Source organism: Toxorhynchites rutilus, chromosome 3, assembly GCF_029784135.1.
Source record: "Toxorhynchites rutilus septentrionalis strain SRP chromosome 3, ASM2978413v1, whole genome shotgun sequence".
Taxonomy (NCBI): Eukaryota; Metazoa; Arthropoda; class Insecta; order Diptera; family Culicidae; genus Toxorhynchites; species Toxorhynchites rutilus.
In genome coordinates, this window is record NC_073746.1 from 237,191,778 (window position 1) to 237,218,608 (window position 26,831).

Here is a 26,831-nt window from a genome sequence, read left to right on the forward strand (position 1 = left end):
TACTTGCAGCATATCGGACTCATCAGTTTGAGAATATATAGGGTTGGGGAAAAAGAAATGTCGTATTTTCGATCAAAATTTCACGCTTTATTTAACATACTTGAAATTATCCAATTTAAGTCAAATATGCGTCGTTTTGTTCGCAAACGTGTTGCCATTTAGAAGGCAACTTCATTATCCCCCCCTTATAAACCCCCCCCCCCTCCTTATTAGCAAAAAACTCAGACAGCTAGTTTTCGCAAGACTCTTTTGAGGCCAACTTGGTATCACCAAGAGCGTTTTGCATGGACCGGAAGAGATGATAATAACTTGGAGCTAGGTCCGGACTATACGGTGAGTGCAATAGGACATCCCATCCGAGTTCCCGTAGCTTCTGGCGGGTCATCAAAGATGTGTGAAGCCGAGCGTTGTCCTGGTGGAAAACAACACCATTCCTATTGATCATTTCTGGCCGCTTCTGGTCAATCGTCTGCTTCAAACGTCAAGCTGCTCACAGTAGAGAACCGAGTTGAAGGTCTGGTCATAGTTGAGCAGCTCATAGTGGATGATTCTCTTCCAATCCCACGAAACACACAGCAAAACCTTCCTGACCATCAATCCGGGCTTGGCGATGGTTTGGGCCGGCTCCCCGCGCTTCGACCACGAATTTTTTCGCTTTAGGTTGTCGTACATGATCCTCTTTTCATCACCAGTCACACTCTTCTTCAAAAATAAGTCGAGTTCGTTCCGTTTCAGCAGTGCATCGCAGGCGTTGATTCGGTCTAAAAGATTTTTTGGCGTCAACTCGTGTGGCACCCATACATCCAGCTTTTTTTGGAATCCAATCTTCTGCAAATGGTTCCAAACGGTTTTATGGTCTATACTCATTTTCTGGCCAATCGGACGAGTGCTCACATGCCGTTCTACTTGGATGATTTCAACGATTTTATCGGTTTCCACGACGATTGCCTACCAGTACGGGGTGTACCTTCGACAGCCACTACACCAGACGAAATCGATCAAACCAACGCTGTGCTGTGCGAATCGTTACAGTATCGGATCCATAAACTACACGATTTTTTCGGCCGCCTTCGTTGCAGTTTTACCTCGCAGGTAGTAAAAACGTAAAATATGGCGAATTTCTTGCTTGGTGTATTCCATCTTTGATCGCTATAACTTGACACTGAAAAGGACAATCACAACACTGTCAAAACGACACTTGTAGCACAGATGATCGTCTTTAAATAGCCGTATAGTATGACCCGATACGATAAGTACAACACAAGATATGTTTAAGTGTTGCCATATATTGGCAATATACGACATTTCTTTTTCCCCAATCCAATATATGAGCGATTCGATTCCGAAAATTCACTCTTTGTCCGCATAACAGACGTAGTTCCATACAGCTTTCATACCTCGTTCGAAAATAATTATAAGTATTATGTGCTATAAGGTAAATCTACATTTAAATCTCTTCTTTGTATAGTCCAAACATTCCTGTCACGATAGTGTTTTATTACTTAGTGTTTCCGATTTTTTTTCTCTATTATAGTGACTTTCAACACATTTCGACTGGTTCGTCACTTTTACTTCCATTTTTAGAGGAATGTCGGGAGTGAGAATTGAACTCGTGATCTCTGCGTGAGAGGTATGGGTGTTACCACTACGCCAGATCGCCTCCACTGTTTCCTAATAGATGAATATAAGAAGCCATTAAAACACTGCACATATAATTACTTTTTTCTGTACACTGCACTACGATGAACACACAGAAGCAATTGTGTTTTTTAATGTTATAATTACCTAAATTTCTGCATTTCAATCTTCAAGTAGATAATGAAACAATCAGATCAGTAATAAAATTAAAATAATATTGGTTCTTAGCATTATAACTTCTAGGATTCGACATCGAATTATTCCACATACTCAGCATTTACTCATACCGTTGGTGTAAGTCACTTCACCATCTTTATGCGATTGATCATGATATCGGTAGATCATGTTGCTAAAATTACCAACAGTCTAGATTGCCTTTACGAATTCATTTAATTGAAAGAACACGAACATGAAACATATCCCAGAGTATTCAGGGAAAAAGTACTATTCTAGACTCGCAACAAATCCAGAGCACCTTTTCCAGACATTTCACTGAATTTCTTCCAAACATTTTTGATTTTATCCGATAACAACTGCAACTACCAACGGAGACATTTTGACTATCATCGGAAATGTGAATACTAACGCTACAGGCAGAGCAACTTGGTGATTACGTCTAGCTATGCGAACAAATGTTCATTGAAACGATTGATTGTCCGCATAAATAAACGCAAGCGTTTTCCAAATGGAAAAAATATGTTTTAATCCTCAAAATCTCTTAGGCCCTCTTTTTGCCGATAATATCCTTCAACAGGACAGATTATTTCATTGGAAATTTGCATGGTTATGCTTGTAGGCAAAAAAAAACAACAAAATTGCGTTTTCCCAACACTAATGGTGTTGGTGATTACGTCTCCTATGGAAACATGGGCAATGAGGCTGTAACAGATACACTTCATCATGAATATCAAAGATTGGGCTCCAAAAAAGCACCAAGTGATGTTCCCAGTAACGTTCTATTGTTTGCACTGTCTGCACCAGACCCAGTCATGTTACATTTTACAATGGTTGTCTTTCTTCAATAATGAAACAACTTCTCATACAAGGTTCTCAAATCCGTTTCAGCAACATGGATAGGAGCATAAAAACAATCTTTCACAAACAGTTTACCATTCCTTTAGTAACTAGGTCAGAACGCAATAAATCCGTAGATTCATCTGCAATCAAAAGGTATGTTCCTCGAATTGACCCAGAACATTTGTTATTACAGATGTTGGTTAAGTTCCACCATTCTTCATGTGTATGGACTTCCGATTCTGCATTCCGTACATTCTTTTCCAAACGCGTTTTTGTAGACCGTTCTAAAGTTGATGTCTTTAGAAGTGAGCTTCATCTTACTTGTACTTTAAGTCTTTTAAGTCTTTCAACTTTTGGAGTGTTTTTGAGATGCTTTTCCAACCTTTTTGCTCGAGTTGCTTCCGACAGAAAATATTTTTCTTTGAGTATTTCTGCGGCGATGACATTGACAATTGTTTGACTGCATATTTCCTCAAAAAACACTACCATCAATTAAACTACAAGTCATTTTCATCCCCACTGGATTATTTTGGGGCATAACATAACTATGGTGATCGGTGTTCCATTTTGTCAATTTCAGTGTGCAGATCAAACAAAACAAAATAAAATTACTTTTCCGTTTCAATCTTGCCAGCAGCAATCTCTGCGTTTGTGGCCAAGGTTATCACGACATCGAGCACGTTGTTTGGTCGTGCGAGGTGTATCTGGTCACCAGATCGAATTTAGAAAACTCCCTTCGGGCCCGAGGAAGACAGCCCAACGTGCCGGTGAGAGATGTGTTGGCTCGGTTAGACCTTGATTACATGTCCCATATATATGTTTTCCTTGAAGCTATCGATCTTCGTGTGTGATTTTCCCTATATCCTTATACCCTCCATTCCTTCCTTTGCGGGTAATTCGTCCCCTTTGCTATAAATAGTAGAATATGTTGAAACGTAAATACACTATAGATATACGAATAGATTTAAGAATTAAGTGTTCATCAACATTGTTACGATTTCCTTATATCCCATCCTCCCTCGAAAAATATGTCACCCTTCTAAACTCGAGTACACCGCGAATAATCGGTTTCCCACCTTACTAACCATAGATGTAAGAAAATTGTTTATATATATAGTCTAAAAATTATATTTAAGAAATCGGCTCCTTTGAACGTAAGTAACTGAGCCTGTAAAAATAAACAAATTAATAAAAAAAATTGTTTCGGATTTGATTTTCACTGCTAATATCTGAACAAATTTGGCAAGCTGAGCAATCAATGACAAACGCGACCGATGAAAAATAATAGAGGGAGAATCTAAAAGTTCTTTAATTTCTACAAAAGTTGAACCCAGCCAGAAGAGTTCATGTTATATTATTGCAATGAATCTGGCAAAATCTGGCTGAATTATGAAAATTCTGAACTGGACGAAGGAAAGTCTGGATGCCTGGATAATACGTAAAAGTGAGATAGATTCCAGATAAATCTGGAAGTTTGGCAACGCTGGCCTTTCATTTATGAAGATAGAGACGTTTTTTTTAATCGGAATCGGAATTGGCTTTTCTATTGACAAAATAATTGATTTCAATTCAGAGATCGTGAATCCTACTACGTCTGCCTACATCGATAATCTGTATTAGGTGGTCAGAGGGATCTGCCGTCACTTCATCGGGAATGATATCGAAAATCGAATTCATCGCAATCTTGAGGAACACCGTTTTCTGCAATTTTCTATCTATATGGGCAATCCCCTACTGCCATATTAAAGGTTTTATTAGCCATAAATCTGGAAAGATATGCTATTAATTCTTACCGAAAATCCACAGTTCGTTAGCGTTGTCATGAAACGGCGCCGAGTTGTGGGCGTAGGCTTTAGTAATATCCAAGAGGGCACAATTACTAACCAACAAGGGTTCGAAATAGTTGATGCCTTACCCTACGACTTAATTTTCAAAAGAGCGGAACAAACAAGCAATCGCTTCGATCAGTCACGCATCGAATAATTCCACTACTTTGCTGAACGTCTATGCAAGTGCACTACGAGTGAGACTCGATGTTGTTAGAAACTACTGAACCGATCAACATGAAAATTGGTATGTAGGGGTTTTTGGGGCCGGGGGAGGTTTTCGTGATATTTATTTATTTACTAGCAGACTCGGCAAACTTCGTCCCGCCCAAAATTTGTTTTTTGTTATCAATACCTTCAAACATTCACGTTTTTTACTAAGCGTAAGTTCATGGGTCAAATCACAGAACTGTTCATTGATTGATCTAATCGACGGTTTTTTTTTTTTTTTTTTAATGCCCTCCGCTAACCCCCACACCAGAAAGCTCGAATAGAGATATTATTGAGATATTATGGTGAAAATTACGGTTATGCAAAATATTATGAACAAACATGATACTTTGAATATCACATAGGCCTGAAATAGGAATAATTCTATTTTGTATAGTAGTGTAAAGTGCAACTGTCGGATATAAGTGAGGAAGTTTGAAAACTACTTTCACACATCTATTTTGCAGCGATTGAATTTTTTTCAATTTTGATTTGGCAGCATGACCCCAGACTACAATTAAGTATTGGAGGATGGAGTGGATGCATGCAAAATAAAACTGTAACAATGCTCTTTTTGGTATGAAACAGCGTACTCTTTTCATGAGACCACATAAATTTGCAACTTTACTCGATACATGTTTAATGTGAGTATCCCAGGAAAGGGCAGAATCTAAATACAATCCTAAGTATTTGAAAGAGAAGACTTTTCCAATAGACAGGATTCCCACACATGGATCACGGTGTTGAGGTGTTTTTTTCGTGGCGAATGGAAGACCATATATTTTGTTTTAGTGAGGTTAATGGTTAGATAATCGCCACTGAAATATTCCATGAGTTTCACTATATCTGATTCCATGTCCGCTACAATAGTTTGAATATCAGGACGCGGATAGAATAACGCCGAATCGTCTGCGAAAAGTCTTGGTATTCCGTGGAGCGTTAAATTACCAAAATCATTGATAAAAATCAAGAAGAGTAGAGGACCTATGTTGCTTCCTTGAGGAACTCCTATATCAATCGGACGTAAGCTACTACGAACACCGTTAATTACTACAAATTGTTTTCGATCGGACAGGTAACTTTTTATAAGATCGTTGGCAACTCCTCTTAACCCAAATCGATCAAGCTTTTTCAGTAAAATTTCGTAATTAAGAGTGTCGAAAGCTTTCTTAAGATCGATAAATAAGCCTCCTACGAACCTTTTTTGATCAATTTCGCAGATCAATTCGTCGACGAGCTCTGTAATAGCGGTCATTGTTCCACAACCTTCCCGGAAACCATACTGATATTGGTATATAACATTGTTGGCACTCAAGAAGTCGGTAAGTCTACAGGTTAAGAGTTTTTCCGAGATTTTGTTGAGAACAGATAATGTTGAAATTGGTCGATAGTTCGAAGGATCACTATTGTCTCCAGATTTAAACACAGGTGAAACTTTGGTGATTTTCAGAATATTCGGATAAACTCCAGTTAGGATTATTCTATTGAATATTTCGGAAATGATTTCAGCGAACCGACCTATGTTAGCCTATATCAAGTCTGCAGGAAAGTTGTCATAACCTTTGCTCTTCTTAACATCAAGCTGACTTATCAGAATACGAACTTCGTTTACGCTAGCAGGTCTCAGAAAGATAGAGTTTCTAACACTTTTTACTTGTTTTAGATAGTCGAAATTTTGCACTGTTAATTTACTAGCGAGATTATTACCAATACTAGAGAAATAATTATTAAATACTTCTGCAATTTCATAATTTGAATTAATGTTCCAATCATCAACTCTTAATTCAATTTGCAAAATTTCGTAAAATTTCGTAATTAAGAGTGTCGAAAGCTTTCTTAAGATCGATAAATAAGCCTCCTACGAACCTTTTTTGATCAATTTCGCAGATCAATTCGTCGACGAGCTCTGTAATAGCGGTCATTGTTCCACAACCTTCCCGGAAACCATACTGATATTGGTATATAACATTGTTGGCACTCAAGAAGTCGGTAAGTCTACAGGTTAAGAGTTTTTCCGAGATTTTGTTGAGAACAGATAATGTTGAAATTGGTCGATAGTTCGAAGGATCACTATTGTCTCCAGATTTAAACACAGGTGAAACTTTGGTGATTTTCAGAATATTCGGATAAACTCCAGTTAGGATTATTCTATTGAATATTTCGGAAATGATTTCAGCGAACCGACCTATGTTAGCCTATATCAAGTCTGCAGGAAAGTTGTCATAACCTTTGCTCTTCTTAACATCAAGCTGACTTATCAGAATACGAACTTCGTTTACGCTAGCAGGTCTCAGAAAGATAGAGTTTCTAACACTTTTTACTTGTTTTAGATAGTCGAAATTTTGCACTGTTAATTTACTAGCGAGATTATTACCAATACTAGAGAAATAATTATTAAATACTTCTGCAATTTCATAATTTGAATTAATGTTCCAATCATCAACTCTTAATTCAATTTGCTCACAAGGCTTAGAGCGACCAAAGATTACATTTAACTTTTTCCATACATTGAGATGATTAGAACCCTTAAGCATAGTATCATAGTATTCCTTTTTACATCGTTTCTTCATATTTGTTACTTTTTTGGATACATGAACTAACATATCCCTAGCGCGTATATCATTGGGCCTGTTTTTCACTTTTTGGAGATAATTATTCTTGATTTGAATAAACTTCCAAAGTTCATAAGTCATCCATGGACATTGATCCCTCTTTATTTTGACAAGTTTAGTCAAGGTTCTGGTACAGCTAATTAACAGGTTGTTATTGGTTGTAGTAAGAGAAGCTAAAGTACATCGTCATCGTCATCGACATCGTCAGTAACTACAAAATCATTCAAAAATATTGAAAAATGATTTTCAAGTTTAACACGATCAACAATGTTCACTCTCAGTTCTTTGTGGCTCTTATCATTAATCATAGGAAGAGAGGAAATGATAGGAAGATGGTCGCTAATATCATTGAAAATAGTGTGATTTTGTAGATTTTTAGCAAGGTTGATCGGACATATAAAATGGTCTAAAATGTTATTACTTGCTGGACGAGTTGGAATTTTATTTGTACATACATAACCATAAGATTGTAATAAGTTTGTGTACCGGCATACTACGTTATTGTTTATCAGATTAATTGGAATATTGAAATCTCCAAGAATTAAAAATGGTTTTGATGGAGTAGCAGTTGATAACCAGCCTTCTAAAATATTTTGAAATTCGTTGTAATCAAACGAAGGAGGACGATAAACACTAGCAACTGTATAAAGTTGACCTTTAAGTTTTAGTTCTAAGTGGATATAGTGCAAACCGTCAACTGTTTGAGTATCTATCAATTTGTTTTCGAGTGAACTATTTACAAAAACTGCTAAACCACCAGAAGGATTATCAAGACACGAGAAGAAAGCGCGATAGCCAGGAATAATGTAAATGTGACTAATCTCCTTCTTCATCCAGGTTTCACCAATGACAATAACGTCGATACCAAGTTTACATTCATTCACAAAATAAATAATTTCGTCAAATTTCTCAAAGTTATTTATCCCTCTTACGTTCCACTGAACCACGTTCAAAGTTTTCTTATTAGTCGTAACACATTGTATATTGAATACATGCAAGTTGTCATGATATTTGCTCAAAATCATAGTTGGGAAAATAAAAATAAAATAATTCTACAACCTTTTACTATAAAATTCCTAGTACTTCTACCAAAACTCATCATTATAATATCAGATTATTTTCTGACACAATTCTCGTTCAAGATTTTTCAACAACTTGCAAATAACATGTTTCTCCGTTACACGGAATAAATGTTTGACACAGAAAATATGATAGAATAAAGACAGCTTCAAATCGGATAATTCCTTCCTCGAGTTTTGCTCTTATCAACATATTCGTCAATCCATTTTTATTGGTATATATAGAAGAAGATAAAGATATTTCGTTAGAGCAAACATCAAATGGACTAACAACGCTTGTCACAATGTAATTGTAGAACATAAGAGAATTTAATTTTCCGAATTTTCCCTTTTTCCTTCAGACTTTTCAAAAATTTTCAATTGTCATGTTTGATTGGAATATTTTTGGTTGAAATATGTGTAACATTTTTATGAGAACCCCTCTCCATTCCAGAGCAGGGAGAGGTGTCATTCCATCATAGAAACATTTCTTATACCAAAAAACCCTCACATCCCAAATTGTGCTTGATTAGTTCTCGAGTTATGCAGAAGTTTATATTTCATTAGTATGGCAGCCCCCCTTAGAGAGGGGGGAGGAATGTATTCATCATAGAAACGTTTCGTGCCTCCTAAAACCATCACAAGCCAAATTTGACTACTTTTTTCGAGTTATGCAGAAATTTGTGTTTCATTTCCATGGCAGACCTCCCCTCCCTTCTTAGAAAGATGGGAGGAGTGTCGAACCACCTTAGAAATATTTCTAGCTCCCTAGAATCTCCACATGCCAAATTTGGTTCCGTTTGCTTAATCAGTTCTTGAATCATGCAGAAATGTATGCTTCACTTGTATGGCAGTCCCCCACCTCCCCTCAGAGAGAGAGGAGGAGTGTCTATTCACCATAGAAATGTTTCTTGTCCCCTAAAACCTTCGCATGCCAAATTTGGTTTCATTTGCTTCATTAATTCTCGAGTAATGCAGAAATTTGTGTTTCATTTGTATGGCAGCTAATCCAAGCTTCTTCAAATGGTTAATAACGGTTTGATGACTTATCCCCTGCTCTTGGCCGATGCTACGGCTGCTACTATGCCGGTCTTTCTCGGCTAATTCAGCGATTTTGTCGCAATTTTCGACGACAGGCCTTCCGGAGCTTGGCGCATCTTCGACGACCTCTACACCAGAACGAAAACGTTGAAACGGATTTTCTCTTTATTTTGCTCCATATTTGCGACACTATAACTCACGAAAGACTTAACCAAACAAAACACTGTCAAGGATTATATTATAGCGCCTTTTTTTTTTAATACCTTTCCAACAAGCTATAGTATGACTCGATACAATGAATACAACTAGAACTACGCACTTACAACGACACTTCGCGGAAATACCGCAGGACTTTTTTGACAGCCTAATATATATAGATTTAGTCAACAGGTAAAATATTCACCCCAATGACAAAAAATATACTTGCACTATACACATTAAATAAGAACACTACGATAACTACACTTATTTTTGTAACCCGAAACATTGAAGTCAAACACATCGTAGCATCTGTTGAAGATTCGGCACATCCTTCGCATGGGCTCGTTATGTCCGTAGTTGGTTCGTGAGGGACGAATATACAGGAAAATCTGTGAGCGTAAATTACGACGTAGGGTGTTTATGTGAAGGCAACATGACAGCGAAGTGCAGTCGATGTTTCCCTGAATCAGATCACCAATTAAGCTTGCCATCGCAATGTTGCGGCTCGCCTCCAGTAGCTCCAGATGCATAAGCATACAACGGCTTTCATAGCTGGGAAAATTGTTGGTGTCATTCCACCGAATATGCCTCAGAGCGAAACGAATAAACTTCCGTTGAATAGCTTCGATGCGATTCGTCTCGTTTTGGTAGTATGGACACCACAATACAGCCGAGTATTCCAAAAGAGGCCGCACCAATGAGCAATATAAATATTTGAAAGTTTTAGCGAATCGAAATATGAAGCCGAGACGAGAGGAAGCTTTTGATACCACGTAAGCGACATGATTCTTAAATGTGAGCTTAGAATCAATGAGTATTCCCAAATCCTTAACAGTTGATTCCCGTTGCAAGCTAGTGCCCGATAGAACATAGTTATGATGAATCAATGCACGATGTCTGCCGAATGATATTACGGAGCATTTCGAAACATTGAGTACCATGCGGTTCAGTTGGTACCACTCGGCGAAAGCTTCCAATTGATTCTGTAGGAAACTAGCATCTGCCATACAAATGAAAGACAAATTTCAGAATAACTCAAAAACTAATCAAGCAAATGGAGCCAAATTTGGCGGCATGCGAAGGTTTTAGGTTACACGAGGGAGGGGGAACGGCCATACTAATGAAGGATACATTTCTCCATAATTCACGAACTAATCAAGCAAACAGAACTAAATTTGGGTGTCTGTCTTTATTCTATCATATTTTCTGTATCAACCATTTATTCCATGTAACGGAGAAACATGTTATTTGCAAGTGGTTGAAAAATCTTGAACGAGAATTGTGTCAGAAAATAATCTGATATTATAATGATGAGTTTTGGTAGAAGTACTAGGAATTTTATAGTAAAAGGTAAATTCAACGGAGTCGATTAGAAGATCAATCAATGAACAGTTCTGCGATTGGACTCATGAACTTGCGCTTAGTAAGAAAACGTGAATGTTTGAAGGTATTGATAACATAAAACAAATTTTGGGCGGGACGAAGTTTGCCGGGTAGCTAGTACATTATAAAAAAAGGAAAATTTCTGAAATACATATTTTTGTAGCTTGAAGTATTACGCTAACAAGAACCGTGCGTTATTTCATCCGTTTCCGAACAGTGGCAAACAAAACCGTTAAACAGTCATTTCGTGTATATTACAAGATGTATCGATGGAATAGACTCGTATGACTCATAGTGAGTTTTCCGCACCTTTTCGCACCTTTTAGGACTCTGTTGTTTTATAACACAGCGAACTTACCTCTGTCACGCAAACTGCGAAACAGTTGTGAAGATCCATGCTTGAGTTGCGGCGTGTTGTCTTTCAATTTCTGAATCTCCTCCGGAGTCAGCGATTTCCGCTTGAGTCGTGCTGCGATGTTGGTGAGAATGAAGACCGGGTTAATATGCCGAAAGGACATAAAAGAAAAGAAAAAAAAGGTTGCGGCGTTCACCAGGGCGCAGCACAACAAGGAAATTATCTCGCGTGTGTGTGAAACTCGCGATTACGCAAGTTGACACACGAAATTAAAAGCATTCTCCTGGCGTGCGCGACAAACGCCGGTTCCAGAACCCAACAAGTTTTGGAGGGAAAGAAACGCAATCGCGAGGTTCGTGTATGCACGTTTGATAACCGGCCATGACTACCGGCATTTGAAGAAAAAATATCCTTCCTCACACGGATGGATTTTCTCTTATCGGTCGGCAATGGCCATTTGGTGCACTGCGTGGGATAGCATGCCATTCTTATTTTGCGTTCTTTCGGTTTGTCTTACGTCTTGGTTCCTGCTCCACAACCGACTCCAGGAAGTCTTGCGGTGTCATGTAGATTTGGCCGTCGAACTCAACCGAGGCAAACTTGATGAAGCGCCGTTCACGGGCTGTCAGTTTTACGGCCTTCTCGCTGATATCGTCCTGGAAGGGAAGAAATAGAAGGGAATAACGACGGATTAGTGAAACTTGGTTACGCCTTTTCCGATTCGTTTGACGGCATATTTAGTTAATCGAACAGAAATCAAACTAATAATGATCATGGTCATTAAGCAAAGATAATCGGCATTGTTGGCACTGGATCTGCAGAGACAAACGAGCATATAAAACCATGTGATGTTACGAGCACAAATTGCTGGTATAACTAAACTTAGCAGATGAGATTAAAACCTCATCGTCAACTATAGACTACTCTTCGATAAATGTCTGATAACACATAACACCAATCTAACATTTGTATAAATGCGAATAAACTGACAGTAGTGCTTTAAATTGTTTGTCACCATCACGTGGATTAGATATATATTTAAATAAAGTGCGGTATTTTCTTGAACGCGAAAAATAAACGCTATACTCGGAGGTGCTATATTGCACGTATGCCACTAGCTATGCGATTGCGATTTCTAGAATCATGTGACGTTAGTGCATCGAAAAAAGGGGACTAATCCCTTACCATACGCGACAAATGGCATAATTCAAGATGACGGCCAAGGGCGCACGAGATCCGCCTGACTGCCGTTAGGGAGAACCGCTGAATCAAATATCCACATAAGTGGTGAAGGCGGCAGCGGACGGTCGCCAAGACACGTCCGCTCCCACATTCGCCGGGGCAACTATATTATCGGCAGATGCAGGACTGATTCATAACCACAGCCTAGCCTAGCCGTTGCATGTGACAAACTGGCCGACAACGTGCGAGGAGCGTTGATTTACAATTTCGAGGAAATGCTAAGCGTTTTAGAAGCTCGAAATGGTTGAGAGGTGTTGCTGTTGACTTATTTGGACACTGCGGTCGATACTTATGAGCAAGCTTTTTTTTCGTGCTCATCCATCCACACTTTGAGCGGCCGCGCGGGTTTCAAGTTTGGGTGGCTTTTACGAATTTATTAGCTGCATCGAAGTGGCCGGAATATGGTTAGCTTCGAGTGGTATTTTAAAGCATAGGCGTAAATGGATAGTCTTGACAATCTGCAGAGATTAGCTGAGAACAAAATGGGTAGAATGTTTTCATTTACATGTTTTGATTTAGATGACTGCTTTTCTGTATCGATTTGTACCGGAAACGAGTCTTATCAGTATCTGAAAGTGGGACTAATTGGTCATCAAGGTCGGATATAATGCCTTAATCTGTGCCTCTCGGCAGAAAGAATTTAAAATAGCTATTGATGAAGCAATCATATCGAAAATCGTTATATGTTTCAAAAAACAAACATTTCAAATTTGGATAAAACAACTATAATATAATCATTATTATTCATTTTGTTGAGAGAGTCTTCAAATCAAGCAGAATTATTCGTCGATACAAATAACAATAAAACTTCGTATTCCTTCGTTACTTCCAATCAAATCGAAATCCGATTCGATTGAAATAAGACGGACACATTAAACAAACCTCAAGCACTCAAGAAGTTCGTAAGATAACAGGACGCATGATTGCGCCACTATTGTATGTTAGGTTTCAAATCAGGTTATCATTATAATCATTTTTTATGTGGCGCTACTTTTGTAATTCTTATAACAATTATGAAATTTGGATTTTCTCTGTTGATAATGGATTGATGAACGTGATCATCTCGAGGACGATAAGGTGAATGAATGAAGCTTGAATATTTACTGTTTATGTTCTTATTTTGTTTGATTGGCTTATATTTTGTTGTTACTATCATTAAATATCGCTGTCATGAGTATATCTACCCTTGTGCGGGTTTTTTTTTACGTAGGATTACTTTTTTAATGTTGGGAATGTATTTCATTAATAATTCTTCAAAGTAAACCGGGCGTGATCGCTATACGAATAATAATAGTAATAGTGAGCACTAAGAGAATGACAAACTCAGTGGCTTCCTGTCGACATCGAAAACTGACGCAAATCTGAATGACTGTTCTGAATGTACATGTAAACCTACGTCAATCGAGGAAATGAAATGCTTCTTCAATCGAATAATTGCTGGAAATGAAAAACGGATAGCTAAAACAAAGCAAATGTTTTAAGCAAAGCCAGGTGGAGTTAGTTCAATAAATGCTAAGAAAATATTAAGCTGAACATCGAATTTGTTATGAGAGCATACTTGGAGATAAGAAAGGAAAGGGACAAAAATAGGTAATTTTTCTTCGAAAATCGGAAACATTGGAAATGCTTGTTGAAAACGGATTGACTGATTCTAACACATACTCTTGCTGAACTTAGCATAATATCATTTAGTAATATTTTCATGCTCGTTCTAAGCTGTTCAAGCAAATCTTTTGGCAAAACAGGGAAAGCTGATGATGCAATAAATGCCGTAAATATGCTTATTTCAATATTGGTTGCTTTTGTAGTCAAATCACTTTGATAATTGAATGAATGGGTTCACCAGCGCGACATAAAGCATGCTGATCGGTCTTGGTGCTCGACAATGTTTTCAAATACAGTTTTTGTACGATTTTTTGTGCGATTTTTATGTACGCTATTTAAAAAAAATCATATTTGATGAAGTTAACGGTCATCTAGTTTTTTTTCGATCTTTGATATGTATGTCATCGCTCTACGTAAGTACTGTGTTAGCTAATTACCAGTATCAAGCTTTGTTTTGTTTGTTTTAAGGTGTCAGTAGGCCGCTTACTGAAGTGAAAAAAAACCTAAAAAAGAATATTTCGTGTGTCTTTCGTTTTTTTATTCCTATAATAATTGACGTCCGCGTTCCACGTTTTCGCGATCTTGGACCATTACGATTAGCATATTTCGAAGCGAAATACGTAGTTTGTTAGCAACTGACAGTTTCAAAAGAGCAAGTTTGTATCTCAATTTTTCATTCCCTTCCCATCCCATCCCCATTCCCATCGTTCAATCAAATGCAATATGTTGGGCATGACATGGTTTCTAATAGCAACAAGTTCCAGGGCGAATTAAGTACACGCACAGCCACGTGCAAACGAAGAGGCAACGTCCCAACGTACAGAAAGAAAACAAAAGGAAATCGAACGTTAATCACGAATGGAATCATTAGGATTTGAGTTATATACTTGAGGAAACTGTTTTAATGCGGTCCATTTTGTTTATTGGCCTAAAAAAATGACCTGTGCGAAATTTCAACTCAATCGGATATGATTTAGGGGTGCCTCAAAGCACTCAAAGTTTTGATTTTTTTTGCCACTTAGGCCATACATCCATTGCCACCCCTCAAATAAATAATGCGATCATCCAATGCAAGAAAAAACTTTACAAAAATCAGTAACTAATTTTTCCCAAAGAAATGCTGCTGACAAAATGTGTCCGGAATTCAAATTATGATTAAAAAAGTGTGTGGATTTCAAATCACGGCACATGAGAAATTTACAAATTTTAAACAAATATAACAGGATTTTGTGGTTTTCTGTGATTCATAACTTACATGAATGCCTTCTAATTCTATTAGAATGGTACTGTTTCATGCTATACTATTACAATATTTTTTAGTTATTAATGTTATGCTCGTAAATGCGATGCATTGCTATACTACCGTAATTTCTCAAAGTGAGGCAAGCTCCAGAGGAAAGAATTTTCAGTACGAGACTTTTTGTAAAATTGCATGTATAATCAGCAAACGCGTACATTACGAAAATCTGATCTCTACAAAATGTGTACTGTTGATGGAAAGACATTGCCATCGGCTTGATTTTTGAAAAAATGCAGTTTTATTTAAGCTATGCCACCAACGCTAGTTTGTTGTGGAAACAGCAAATCTAAATCGCTGTTTCCACAACCGATTGGCGTTCATCCATCAAAGTATGCGAGAATCTGTTTCCAATTGAGGGGCTTAGAATGAAAGGGGTGTAAGTGATTTGATCGATTTCTCTACATCGACTCTCTCTTTTGGTCATAACTTAGCTGCAAATACATTCCCATCTGTATTTGACACTGTGGAAGATAGGTCAGAACCTCATATATCGGATTGTATAGCAAACTTAAATTGGAACGTTTTTGCAGTTGAGTTATTAACTAAATAAAAAGTCGATGAAGAGAAATCGATCAAGTCACTTACACCCCTTGCATTCTGAGCCCCTGAATTATTTTCTTCCGCCGTAGCGGAGAGATCCGTATAGATGGCATTTTGATGGCCTTGCTCAACTTCGCGGATGATGAACGAAGTAAACTTTACTAAATTAGTAGTCGTCAAACGTTATGGCATGAAGCCATGTTGATCCTCTGAAATGCAGTGAGCGATGTTTTGAACACGTTTATCGAAAATAATCAGCTCGAATAGCTTGGAGGTAGCACTTAATGAAGCTATTCCTCGATATTATTTTACTTTTGCTACCCTTTTTGTGAATCGGGAAAACGAAGGATTCCTTCCAGCTGGCAGAGAATTTACCAGATATCAGAGAGCGATTGAAAACGCTGACTAGAGGCATTGCCAAGCAGCGTTTGAGGACCAAGGACGGAGTGCCATCTGTACCGGATCCCTTTGATCTCTTCATTTGATACCCAGCTGAGATAATCATTTCTCTGGTGATCCAAAACGGACGACTTGAAAAAGCCGAAGAAGGTACGTTGCAAGATGCAGCTACTACGTCTTGATTGCTGATTCGTTCATTACTGAAAACGCTTCTGAAATGTGTGCGAAACGAGTCAGTAATATTCTAATTCCCCACTCCACTAATTCCTCCATTCCCGACTAAACTCGGGCCAATCTGCGCTCCATAAACTGCGCGCAGCAAAACAAGCAACTAACGTACCAGCGAGACACAATTTATATATATCCATTGCGCCAAAAAATGTAGTTAACCATTGGGCATCATTCTATCCTAGGGAAAAAAGAAGCAGCACAATAAATACTGCCTTTGCTGCGACCAACCGTTAGTTTCTGTTTTGGTATCGTGCTGAATGGACATGCAAAATTGTTTGCTTCTGAATTCATTCTCAGAATCTGTACAAAGGAAGCTCAGTGCTGAGCTTGCACTGGCGCACGGAAGTAAATCAGAAGAAAAATATTAAGTTAAATATTAACTAACTCTTCACCTTCTCACCGGTAATTCTAATATATTTCATTCTATTTTCGTCCCAGGTGTGCCTCCAAAAACGAGCAAGTAATGCAGCGGCGAACAGTATATATAATAATTTTCATGATTTCTCTTCCAGTGACAGTGAAAATTCAACAGCATATATCAAAACTGAGAGTTAATTCGAAAATGTTCAAATTGAATTTTCGTTGTGCCAATCGTTCGCGACTCTCCATGCAAGTAATAAGTGCTTCTGCACAGCAACTGCGTTTTATAGAGATAAGTATAAGAGACTGCGAGTTAATATGCGTTTCGTTGCTTGGTTTTCTGCTAATGCCTAGATCGGTGATCTGACGAGAGGTATAACTAATTTTTTTTCCGTGTTTTATCTTTTATTTTCGCTCTAGACAGCGAGCAGTAATTACTTACGAATGGCCGAACAGGAAATAAAGTGTATTACCTTGGCGTTATGAGACGTTTGAGACGTCGTCGCAAAGGTCAGATCTGTGTGAATTGGAATTTTGTATCACGAAAATGCACCAGCTCATCGATCGATCATTGTGAACGAATTTTTGATAGAAAATGGCACGAATGCGATCGAACGAGCGCCGTACTCTCTCTATGGCTCCGTGTGACTTTTTTTTATTACTGAAACTCGAATTATCGCCTCGTGGAACCCGTTTTGACAGCATTGAAGACATAAAAACGAATTCGCTGCCTGAACTGAAGGCAATTCTTGGATTCAGTTTTAAAAAGTGTTTCGATGACAGGATTGTTCGTTAGAAAAGTGTATTGCTTCGGAAAGGGCCTATTTTGAATTTAGATCTTCAATAAAGCATTCTCTTTAAAAACACATATTCCCGGCATATATTTGACAGAATGTACGCGTCTATTTTTTTTTAACATAATCAATATACGTGGTTCCAGCAAAAACAGAGCTATTTTTTCGATAGATCCTTTCTACAGAGAATCACTGCTGCCGTGACACAGTTACAGTCTGAAACGTCACTGTTTGGTGTGCTTTATGGACTGATTCTATCGGGTTCGTTTTTCTTCAACAAAAATGAGCTGCTATTCTGGGCAGTGAATCAGAAATTCAACAGTGAGTGGTGAACGCAACCGGGCCATGATCACCGAGTTTTTGCTCCAAAATTGAGCACCCTCAACGTGGCTGTGGTTTCAACAAGACGGTGCAACTGGTCACAATATGGTGCCACACCATATGCCGGAATTAATATCAAAAAAATGGCAAAGAATTAACTGTCGAAGAAAGTTGAATATTAAATTATTATTTTATTACAATTCAAATTCATGCCTAAAAACACATCCTGTAATTTGCGGAATAAACCCGAGTAGAAATATTAAGCAAACGTAAGTCGCAATCCAAAGCATCAAACCCTACATGCGTGAAATATGAATTAAAGAAATCAAATGTTACTTCGGAAGGCGGCAATGTGTCAGACCAATTTATTTGTAAATTATACCTGTGGAACGCCCACTGCTACCTTCTCGATGTTTGATTTTGTAGTATGTGATGGAGGCCAGGTTCAAAATAATCCCAAATTATTGGTTATTCTCCGTTAGAGCTCTCCATAACCAAAGTTTATTACCACAGAGTAAACCGTAGACGTCGTCGTTGGTTATGAGTTATTTAGATACGATTGGAATGTGGTGGTTTTTGAAAATGACATAATTTGGGTGCAAAAAGAAATGTAAGTATTTTTATTATATTGTTCTCTAGTTTCATCATGATGGAAAACTTCAACCTCCATTTGTACTCATCTCAATTTCATACAAAGAGAAGTATATATATACCAAGTGGACAGTTTCGTTCTAGGTAGGTCAACGAGCAAGGGCGTGCATGTCAGCCAGATGAGTCGAAGTCGTAAAATGACGATTCACAGCATAGCTGTCATCTCAATAACCCGCCTAGTGTGGATGAAGTGATATAGGCCACCGTTTACCTTCTTCCATTTCCGATCGATGCCCAAAATCAGTTCAATTTCAATCTGATTCCCATCCCAGATTCCCATTACCCGAAGCAACTGATATCAATAATAATATATCGACGGATTGTCGCGTTTGATCTGCCCACGCTGGTCTGAAATGATCCAAGATATGCTGCTCTTTCATCGCATCGAACTGGAAATTCGCTTCAACATTCAGTTCGTTCGAGCTTGACGCCACGTTGGTGCCACAGAAATGTCGACCATGTCATCTGCTGTTTTATCTGAGTATATCTCCCCGCTGGTTAATGGCGTGCTCCTCTGTCATTTATGTGATTTTGTTGATTTTTATTTATAAAACTGCAGACCAATCAACTCATTTAGCGTGCTTATCGGTGACAAAATAGTAGTTAAACGTATATTCACAGCCATTAGTATTGAACAGCTATATTGATCTCATTTCCGGTTCATGGAGGTTTTTAACTGCCCCAACTGGAGGCGTTAAATCGACTTTGCTCGTTTGAACTATTGAGGATACATTTCAACGAGGTAATCGACCGTTTCCTGGCATTTCCAAATAAAAGGTCAGGATGCCATGAGTCCTTTGGTGATCGAAACGTATTATTTATTTTCAACAAATTAGAGCTAAGGAGCACCGAAGTGAAGCATAAGTGCGTCTCCGAGCGGAAGAAGAAAATAATAACATAGGGGTAGTGCATAAACCGAAACTCATAAATATCCATAAGTTTTTGTTTTGACAAGTTTGAGATGCACATTAACTCGTGCAGCAAATGTGTTATAGGGCAGGAGGTCTTCGTTCTTGATGAGCCGAGAAGCACTTGATTTGGGTACACGTTTTAAGCGCAATTAAGGAGCGGCAGTATTATCTATTTCCCTTCGAGCGTATCCAAGTATCCTTTTTAATGGAGTGTGAAACATTGCTCATTCGGCCACGTAAATACTTTCTTTTCATCACACCAAATGGCTTCCGTGAGAGTGCAGAGCGTTGAATTTTATTTAATTTTCGTGCTTTTCAAAGCCATTAACCCAATTCACGGCACCTTTTAAACATACCCGGTATACGTTCGAAGTACGTTCTCAATATAGCGATTCGACGATTTGGAAGAACAAACAATCAGAGAAGCTATGTTTATTGATTTATGCCACGCGGACGGTTAGGATTCAGGTAGAATGTAGACAGATAAATTGTTGTGTCCCAATGGATGTGCGGTAGGAAACAAACGCAGAAGAATGCACAACGGTTCTAGCAATCGATCATCTATGCATAGATTTCTTAATCCTTTTTATGGTTGCTACATGCCAAAGGTTTTGTCTCAATTCACTACGGAAAACATACCTTCAATGACAAACTAATTAGGAATGATTTATCGACTGAACGGTATATCCCATAGCGCACGCGTGCATTTGTTCTCACGGAAGACTTATTCTGAGAATTCCCTGTTCTAGATGAGGATGAATGTTGAGATTCAGAAAAAAACGGTGACCAAATAAGGATATTAGCTGTTAAAAGCTTGAAAAAGGCTGCCTGGATAGTAAGTTGAAGAACATTGCCATTCGAGAGTTCATCGAGAAAAGAACCTCTGGGAATCATACTATTGCTATGCAGCTATCGAAGACTGACATTTTGCATTGAATGATTTGCTTTATTATTTCATGGGGTCGAGCGAAATCACGTTTTACAGAAGACGACTGCCATTGAAATTGAATCGATCTTTCACTTCTGGTCCGATTTTCGAATCTGAGTAGAATTCTCTCGAATGTAAGATTTGAAACTTTGACGAAAAAGGCAAATATTTACTGAATAACGCTATTTGTGTCAAAATAATAAAATGACAGAGGAAGGCAGTGCGCAGTTGCATTATCATAACCAAACAGATTTCACCGAGGTGCGGTTATTACTAGCTGAAAGCTAATAACAATGGTGTTAGGTATCCTTTTACTTTATTCATATTTTTTTATTATAGAAAATGACAAAATCATTTGGTTTGAGGTGTTAGTTTTAGGAATAATACACAGTGTAAGAAATCGACTATCGTAAATCATTCTAGCGACTACTATAAAAATTGGAGATTTTTAGGTTACATCACATCATTAATCCGTTTTGTCGGTGTTTTAAATTGTATTGTACAGAATTGAAAAGAACTGAAAAACTATTGGGTATTAAATTGTCTACGATTTTTTATATATGAGATTTATCCATTGTATTTTTGGTTGTAGTTTTTGGATCTCGATATATCCAACTAAACTTTTCTCAAGGTTTTTTTCATTGATTTTTATATATTTTTTAAAAAACATGGATTTCTTGAAACTCATAGAATGCAAAGTCATACATAAATATTCCAATATAAGCATAGTTTGAACCGTTTTGCTAGCACAGCACCATCGTACGGTAAAATAAAAATGTTTCCAACTCAGTCGATTTAAACTATTTGCGAACAGTGTTATTATGCATCTACAACATGCATACTATAAATCTTAGACAATATACGATTCGAATGGTATTTAATTCTTAAAAATCCGTTCGCAACAAAAAAGTTATTAATGTTATAACTTTTTCATAGAAACATGATATGTTCTCTGGTTTGGCACACTAAACTAAGAAACGGAGTCCTACGTCAAAGCAACAGACGAAATAACGTCCGACACGACTCATTGGAATTGGCCCTCTGACTGTCATGACATGATATCAAATTGAATTCATAGATAAATAAAAAAGTTCATACGTCGATTCAATGTTTGTTTGAACTTAAATCTCAAAACTAAAATCTTCCAAAAAATGAAGATAAATGACAAGAAAAAAATAATTTTCTCAGAGATTTGAGTACTTTCCAGAAATACCAAATTGGATCTTAGTAAATTTAAATTTTCACGGCCAATTCATTTATAGCAGAACACGGAAGGTCTCGTTCAGCGTGCGTCATAATTGATTCGGATCACGTTTAGGATTTTGTCTGGCGAAACACTTTCTTTATGTGAAGCGACCATGGATTTTTTTTTCTCTGAAGCCCAATTGAACGACCGATGACAAATTCCAGAATACGGGTGGGTAATGTAATGGGCATAATTGGAGATTTGAAGAACTACAGAAATCAATTTAAAAGAAGTATCGAATATTCAAGTAGTTTCTCTGTATGTCTTAGGAAATTTACATCTCCAACGCTTTCAAAAATATCATTCCCAATGAAATAATACACAGATTACATCATGCAGCAATTTTCGCAGAACGGTATCAGAAAATTCGAAATCGATTATGTTGGTGGCAACTATAGCAATAACAACGGAATGAGATCATCTTCAGTTTTCAACTGAAGAATACAGCTCTCATTCCTGATAAAATTTCTTCTTATCTTTCGGTTTGTAATGTGTTGCATTTTGACGCTACTTTTAATCCGGAAACAATGCACGAATTTAATGATCGATCGGAAAGTTGTCAACCATCAATAAGCCCTACTAAATTCACACAAGCTTAGCAGCTGCGAAGAGATTTCTCAATAAAAGCAAGTTTTGCACAATGTGTTCTCCCCAATTTCTTTCTACAGCTCTTTAATGCTCTAGCTAAGCATGTTTCAACATGTAGGGGAAAAGGGGGGAATTTGGACCACCTAAGCAAATCGCCTAATATTTCCAAACTAATAAGGTCTAAATAAAAAATGTTACATTGTATACTGAGCTACACTTGTTTTCTCTCAATAAATAATGTTTAATCATTATATAAAGCTTCAATCTACCAAATATATCATAAAATAAAAGAGATGATTTTTGGACATTAAAATTTAATGCGGGGTGATTTGGACCGTCTGTGGGGTGATTTGGTCCAGTGTGTGTTTCATCGAAAAAAACATGCTTATGTTTATGTAAAGTATTTTGGGATAATAATACAATCATTAACAGTGTTTTGGGATCGATACCAGGTGTCTTGGCCAGATTCCAGACCAGAAAAATCGAATTGATACCATCTCGAATTCTGCATGAATCTTTTCACTGTTGTTCGAGCTTTTTCAAACACTTTCATTGTTGGTCAAAGAAAATCCGTTCTTGATGGCCTGAATTGCTCTTTCAAGCTCCTTCTTCTTCCAACGTTGTCTGTCCATCCTCTTTTTGTAATTCAGCGGCATCTGGAATCAATTAGACCAAAGAAAAGTCTCAAACCTGTAGGACCAATTCACCCCACAGAAACGTGTCCATGTCACCCCACACAACACGCAAAAATTAAAATGCAATTAATTTCATTTATTGTTATCAAACTTACAGTTTCGCTACATCAAATTGTTCCTCTTCTGTAGGCGAACAGAACTTTACTGCACAATACACGAAAAGTTTGTTTAATTAGCGGGAAAAACCTTAAAACCACTATCGGAAATCTCACATTTTTTGACGATCAAAGTGCTTGCTGTGTTTATGCTACCGTTTCCCTCTACTTGTGGAGTTTTACCAAAATTTTTATACTTTAGGTACATACTGTTCAACAATAGAAGGAAATGATATTATAAAAAATCCAAGTTGAGCCGTAATTTTTGAGATAAAGGGGTGGTCCAAATCACCCCATATGACCAAATCACCCCGTGTTACCCTAACCTTACATCAGCAGAGTATGTACCAACCAGCGAACGAGGCATAACCAACACAACAACAAGAGCGACGCTGATTGGCTAGGGATGTTATGCGCGAGCAAGAGACGGATAAACAATTATGTTTGTAGTTAAAATGATTCCGTACCGAATCCATTCTTATTTAGAAAGTGTACCGATAAAGTTGTTTCCACCGTTATTCCAAGTTTTAAGTAATAAATAAAATTTTTTTTTTTTTTTTATCTGTATTATAGTGATTTTCAACTCATTTGGCTGGTTCGTCACTTTTTACTTCCATTTTTGGAAGAATGTCGGGAGTGAGAATTGAACTCGTGACCTTTAGCGTGAGAGGCATGGATGTTACCACTACGCCAGATCGCCTCCACAAATAAATAAAATGGTATGCTATAGTGAGCTTAGTTGTTTTGGTTTATAGACAAAAACAGTCTTTTTCACCTTGCGAAATTCTTCCGATGGCATTGAGCCATCAGGATCGATTACACGGAAGCGACGGTTTTCAACTTTTTCTGCAGATCGGCAACAGAAAATTCAAAATCGATACTATTGTGGTAGCGGCACCTATAGCAATCGCAGTGAATCGAATCTGTACTTTCGTGAAAGGTTTGGTGGACATACGAAGTCCTCGAAGAGCCAGTTTTCGTAAACGAGAATCTTTTGTTGAAATAAATTGAAGCCTGCCTCGAAGTGTATATAACGATATTGAGAATAATCAGTTTAAAAAAATGGGTCTTGGATACCTATGAGCGGCTTCATGCCAAATGACGGACCGGCCAAATTGAAGCGGCTTTGATTTGTTTCATGATGCATTTTGCTTAGGAGAAAGATTTTTCCGACTGAAGAGTAATTTATTAGAGGTGGTATGCATTACGCATTAATTTTATTTCGAAAATTGTTACTCGGAAACCTTTGTACAGTGGGGAATCGCTGGGCATCAGGCAAAAAATGAAAATTTCCTCAGCTGTTTCGTAATATTTTTCCTTTCTTGCTATAATATTCATGTGCTCAATTCCAAATTTGGGCGAAATATCAAGAAATTTGATTTTTTAATGACTTTTCAAAGACTGGCATACTGACTTTCTTTGACGCTCTGCAGCTTCGTTGATAGCTTGGATTTTTCTGGCGTCAACGGAAAAGTTGTTCGATAAACTATACAAAACAAATCTTTTTCATGACATATTGTAAAATTTGACCATATTAGGACAAAAAAATAAGGAAAAAAGGTATTTTTTTTGTAGAAAACCATCTTAAAAGTTTTGTTTCCGCAGTTTGCCACGGTTGGACTGCATGCAAAATTTAGGTAAAAACATAATCTTTCAAATTAACACTGTCCGCTGTAGCGCAAATTCTCGTTTCAGTGAGAGAAGCGATAGGAATTTTTTTAACTATATTTTTAATATTGAAGCATTCAAATAAATCAAAACTATAATAATCCATTAATGAAAATTTTTGTATCACTGTTATCTGTAGAGGATAAAATATAAATTTGGGTTAAACATCACAGAATTTATCATTAAAAAGGCATAAAAAAGAAAATTAAATTAATGATTTTGCATGATTCATATTTCATATCGGCTGGGATACAAACAAATATTGTGAGGAGTGATTATACTGTGATTCCATATATACACGCACTCTTCATCCACAAACTTATGAAGATGAAAGTTACGAATCGTTCATTTTTAAAGTCGCATAGGATTTTGTACTTCTGATACGATTTGCGATTAAATGCTCCTCTAATTTACTACAAACTTTGAAAAATTGGCTAGAAAAAACGGCTGAACGTATCGAAATGAAACGTTCACATATGTTGAGAGAATACACTAGGCTACAAATTTACCTGCAAACATTAGAACTTACTGTGATGTTTGCAGAATTACATTGGTTTTTTTAAAGCACTATAAATATCCTGTTTTTGGCACTTCATTGAAATCGATGCGAAAAATTTAAATTTTTTTTTCCTTCAAAGTAACCAATTATCCTTGTGCAGAATTTATTGGAGTTTTCAAAACTGCCTTTTGATTTGTGGTGCGATAATTTTTTATTGAATTATTCTTCCTCGAAGATTGTATATATATTAGGCTGTCAAAAAAGTCCTGCGGTATTTTTTTTTGAATTTTCATTTGTTCATAAAATTAGTTACAATAATCTGTTTTAAGTCAAATATGCGCCGTTTTGTTCGATGACTTGTTCCCAACGAGATGCCAACTTCATAATACCCCTGTTATAGAAGCTCGCTTCCTTATTGGCAAAAAAACTCGGATAGCCAATTTTCACAGGTCTCTTTTGTGGCTAACTTCTGACTACCTAGCTCGTTCGCCATGGACAAAAACAGGTGGTAGTCACTTGGTGCAAGGTCCGGACTATACGGCGGATGCAAAAGAACCTCCCATCCGAGCTCCCGGAGCTTCTGGCGCGTCACCAAAGAAGTGTGTGGCCTGGCGTTGTCCTGATGGAAGACAATGCGGCCTCTGTTTATCTAAGATGGCCTCTTCTTCATGAGTGCTACCTTCAAGCGGTCCAGTTGTTGGCAGTACAGGTCCGAATTGAGCGTTTGGCCATAGGGAAGCAGCTCATAATAGATTATTCCTTGACAATCCCACCAAACACACAGCAGAACCTTCCTGGTCGTTAATGAGGGCTTGGCCACCGTCTGAGCCGCATTAGCGGGCTTCGACCACGACCGTTTGCGCTTCACGTTGTCGTAAGTGACCCACTTTTCATCGCCAGTCACCATCCGCTTCAGAAACGGATCGATTTTGTTGCGATTCAGCAGCGATTCACATGCGTCGATACGGTCAAAGATGTTTTTTTGCGTCAACGTGTGTGGCACCCATACATCGAGCTTCTTTGTGAATCCAAGCTTCTTCAAATGGTTACTAACGGTTTGATGACTTATCCCCAGCTCTTGGCCGATGCTACGGCTGCTACTATGCCGGTCTTTCTCGGCTAATTCAGAGATTTTGTCGCAATTTTCGACGACAGGCCTTCCGGAGCGTGGCGCATCTTCGACGACCTCTACACCAGAACGAAAACGTTGAAACCATCGTTGTGCGGTGGAAATGGAAACTGTATCGGGTCCATAAACTGCACAAATTTTATTGGCAGCTTGAGATGCATTTTTGCCTTTGTCATAGTAGTACTGTAAAATATGTCGGATTTTCTCTTTATTTTGCTCCATATTTGCGACACTATAACTCACGAACAACTTATAGCGCGCAAAAATACCTTTCCAACAAGCTATAGT

General features: G+C 37.7%; 1 protein-coding gene across 6 annotated transcripts in view; it reads right to left on the reverse strand.

Annotated features, from left to right (window-relative positions):
* LOC129775573 (calcium uptake protein 3, mitochondrial) overlaps positions 1–26,831 on the reverse strand; it is a 164,432-nt gene that overhangs the window by 7,996 nt on the left and 129,605 nt on the right. For all 6 annotated transcript variants that reach the window (XR_008742984.1, XR_008742982.1, XR_008742983.1 and 3 more), the window contains exons 2-3: positions 11,859–11,997; positions 11,345–11,455 (exon numbers count right to left, since the gene is read on the reverse strand). Coding sequence is in view for 1 of the 6 variants with exons in the window: in XM_055780454.1 (XP_055636429.1) it covers positions 11,345–11,455; positions 11,859–11,997 (250 nt within the window). In the remaining 5 variants the exon portion in view is untranslated. The remainder of the gene's footprint in view (positions 1–11,344; positions 11,456–11,858; positions 11,998–26,831) is intronic.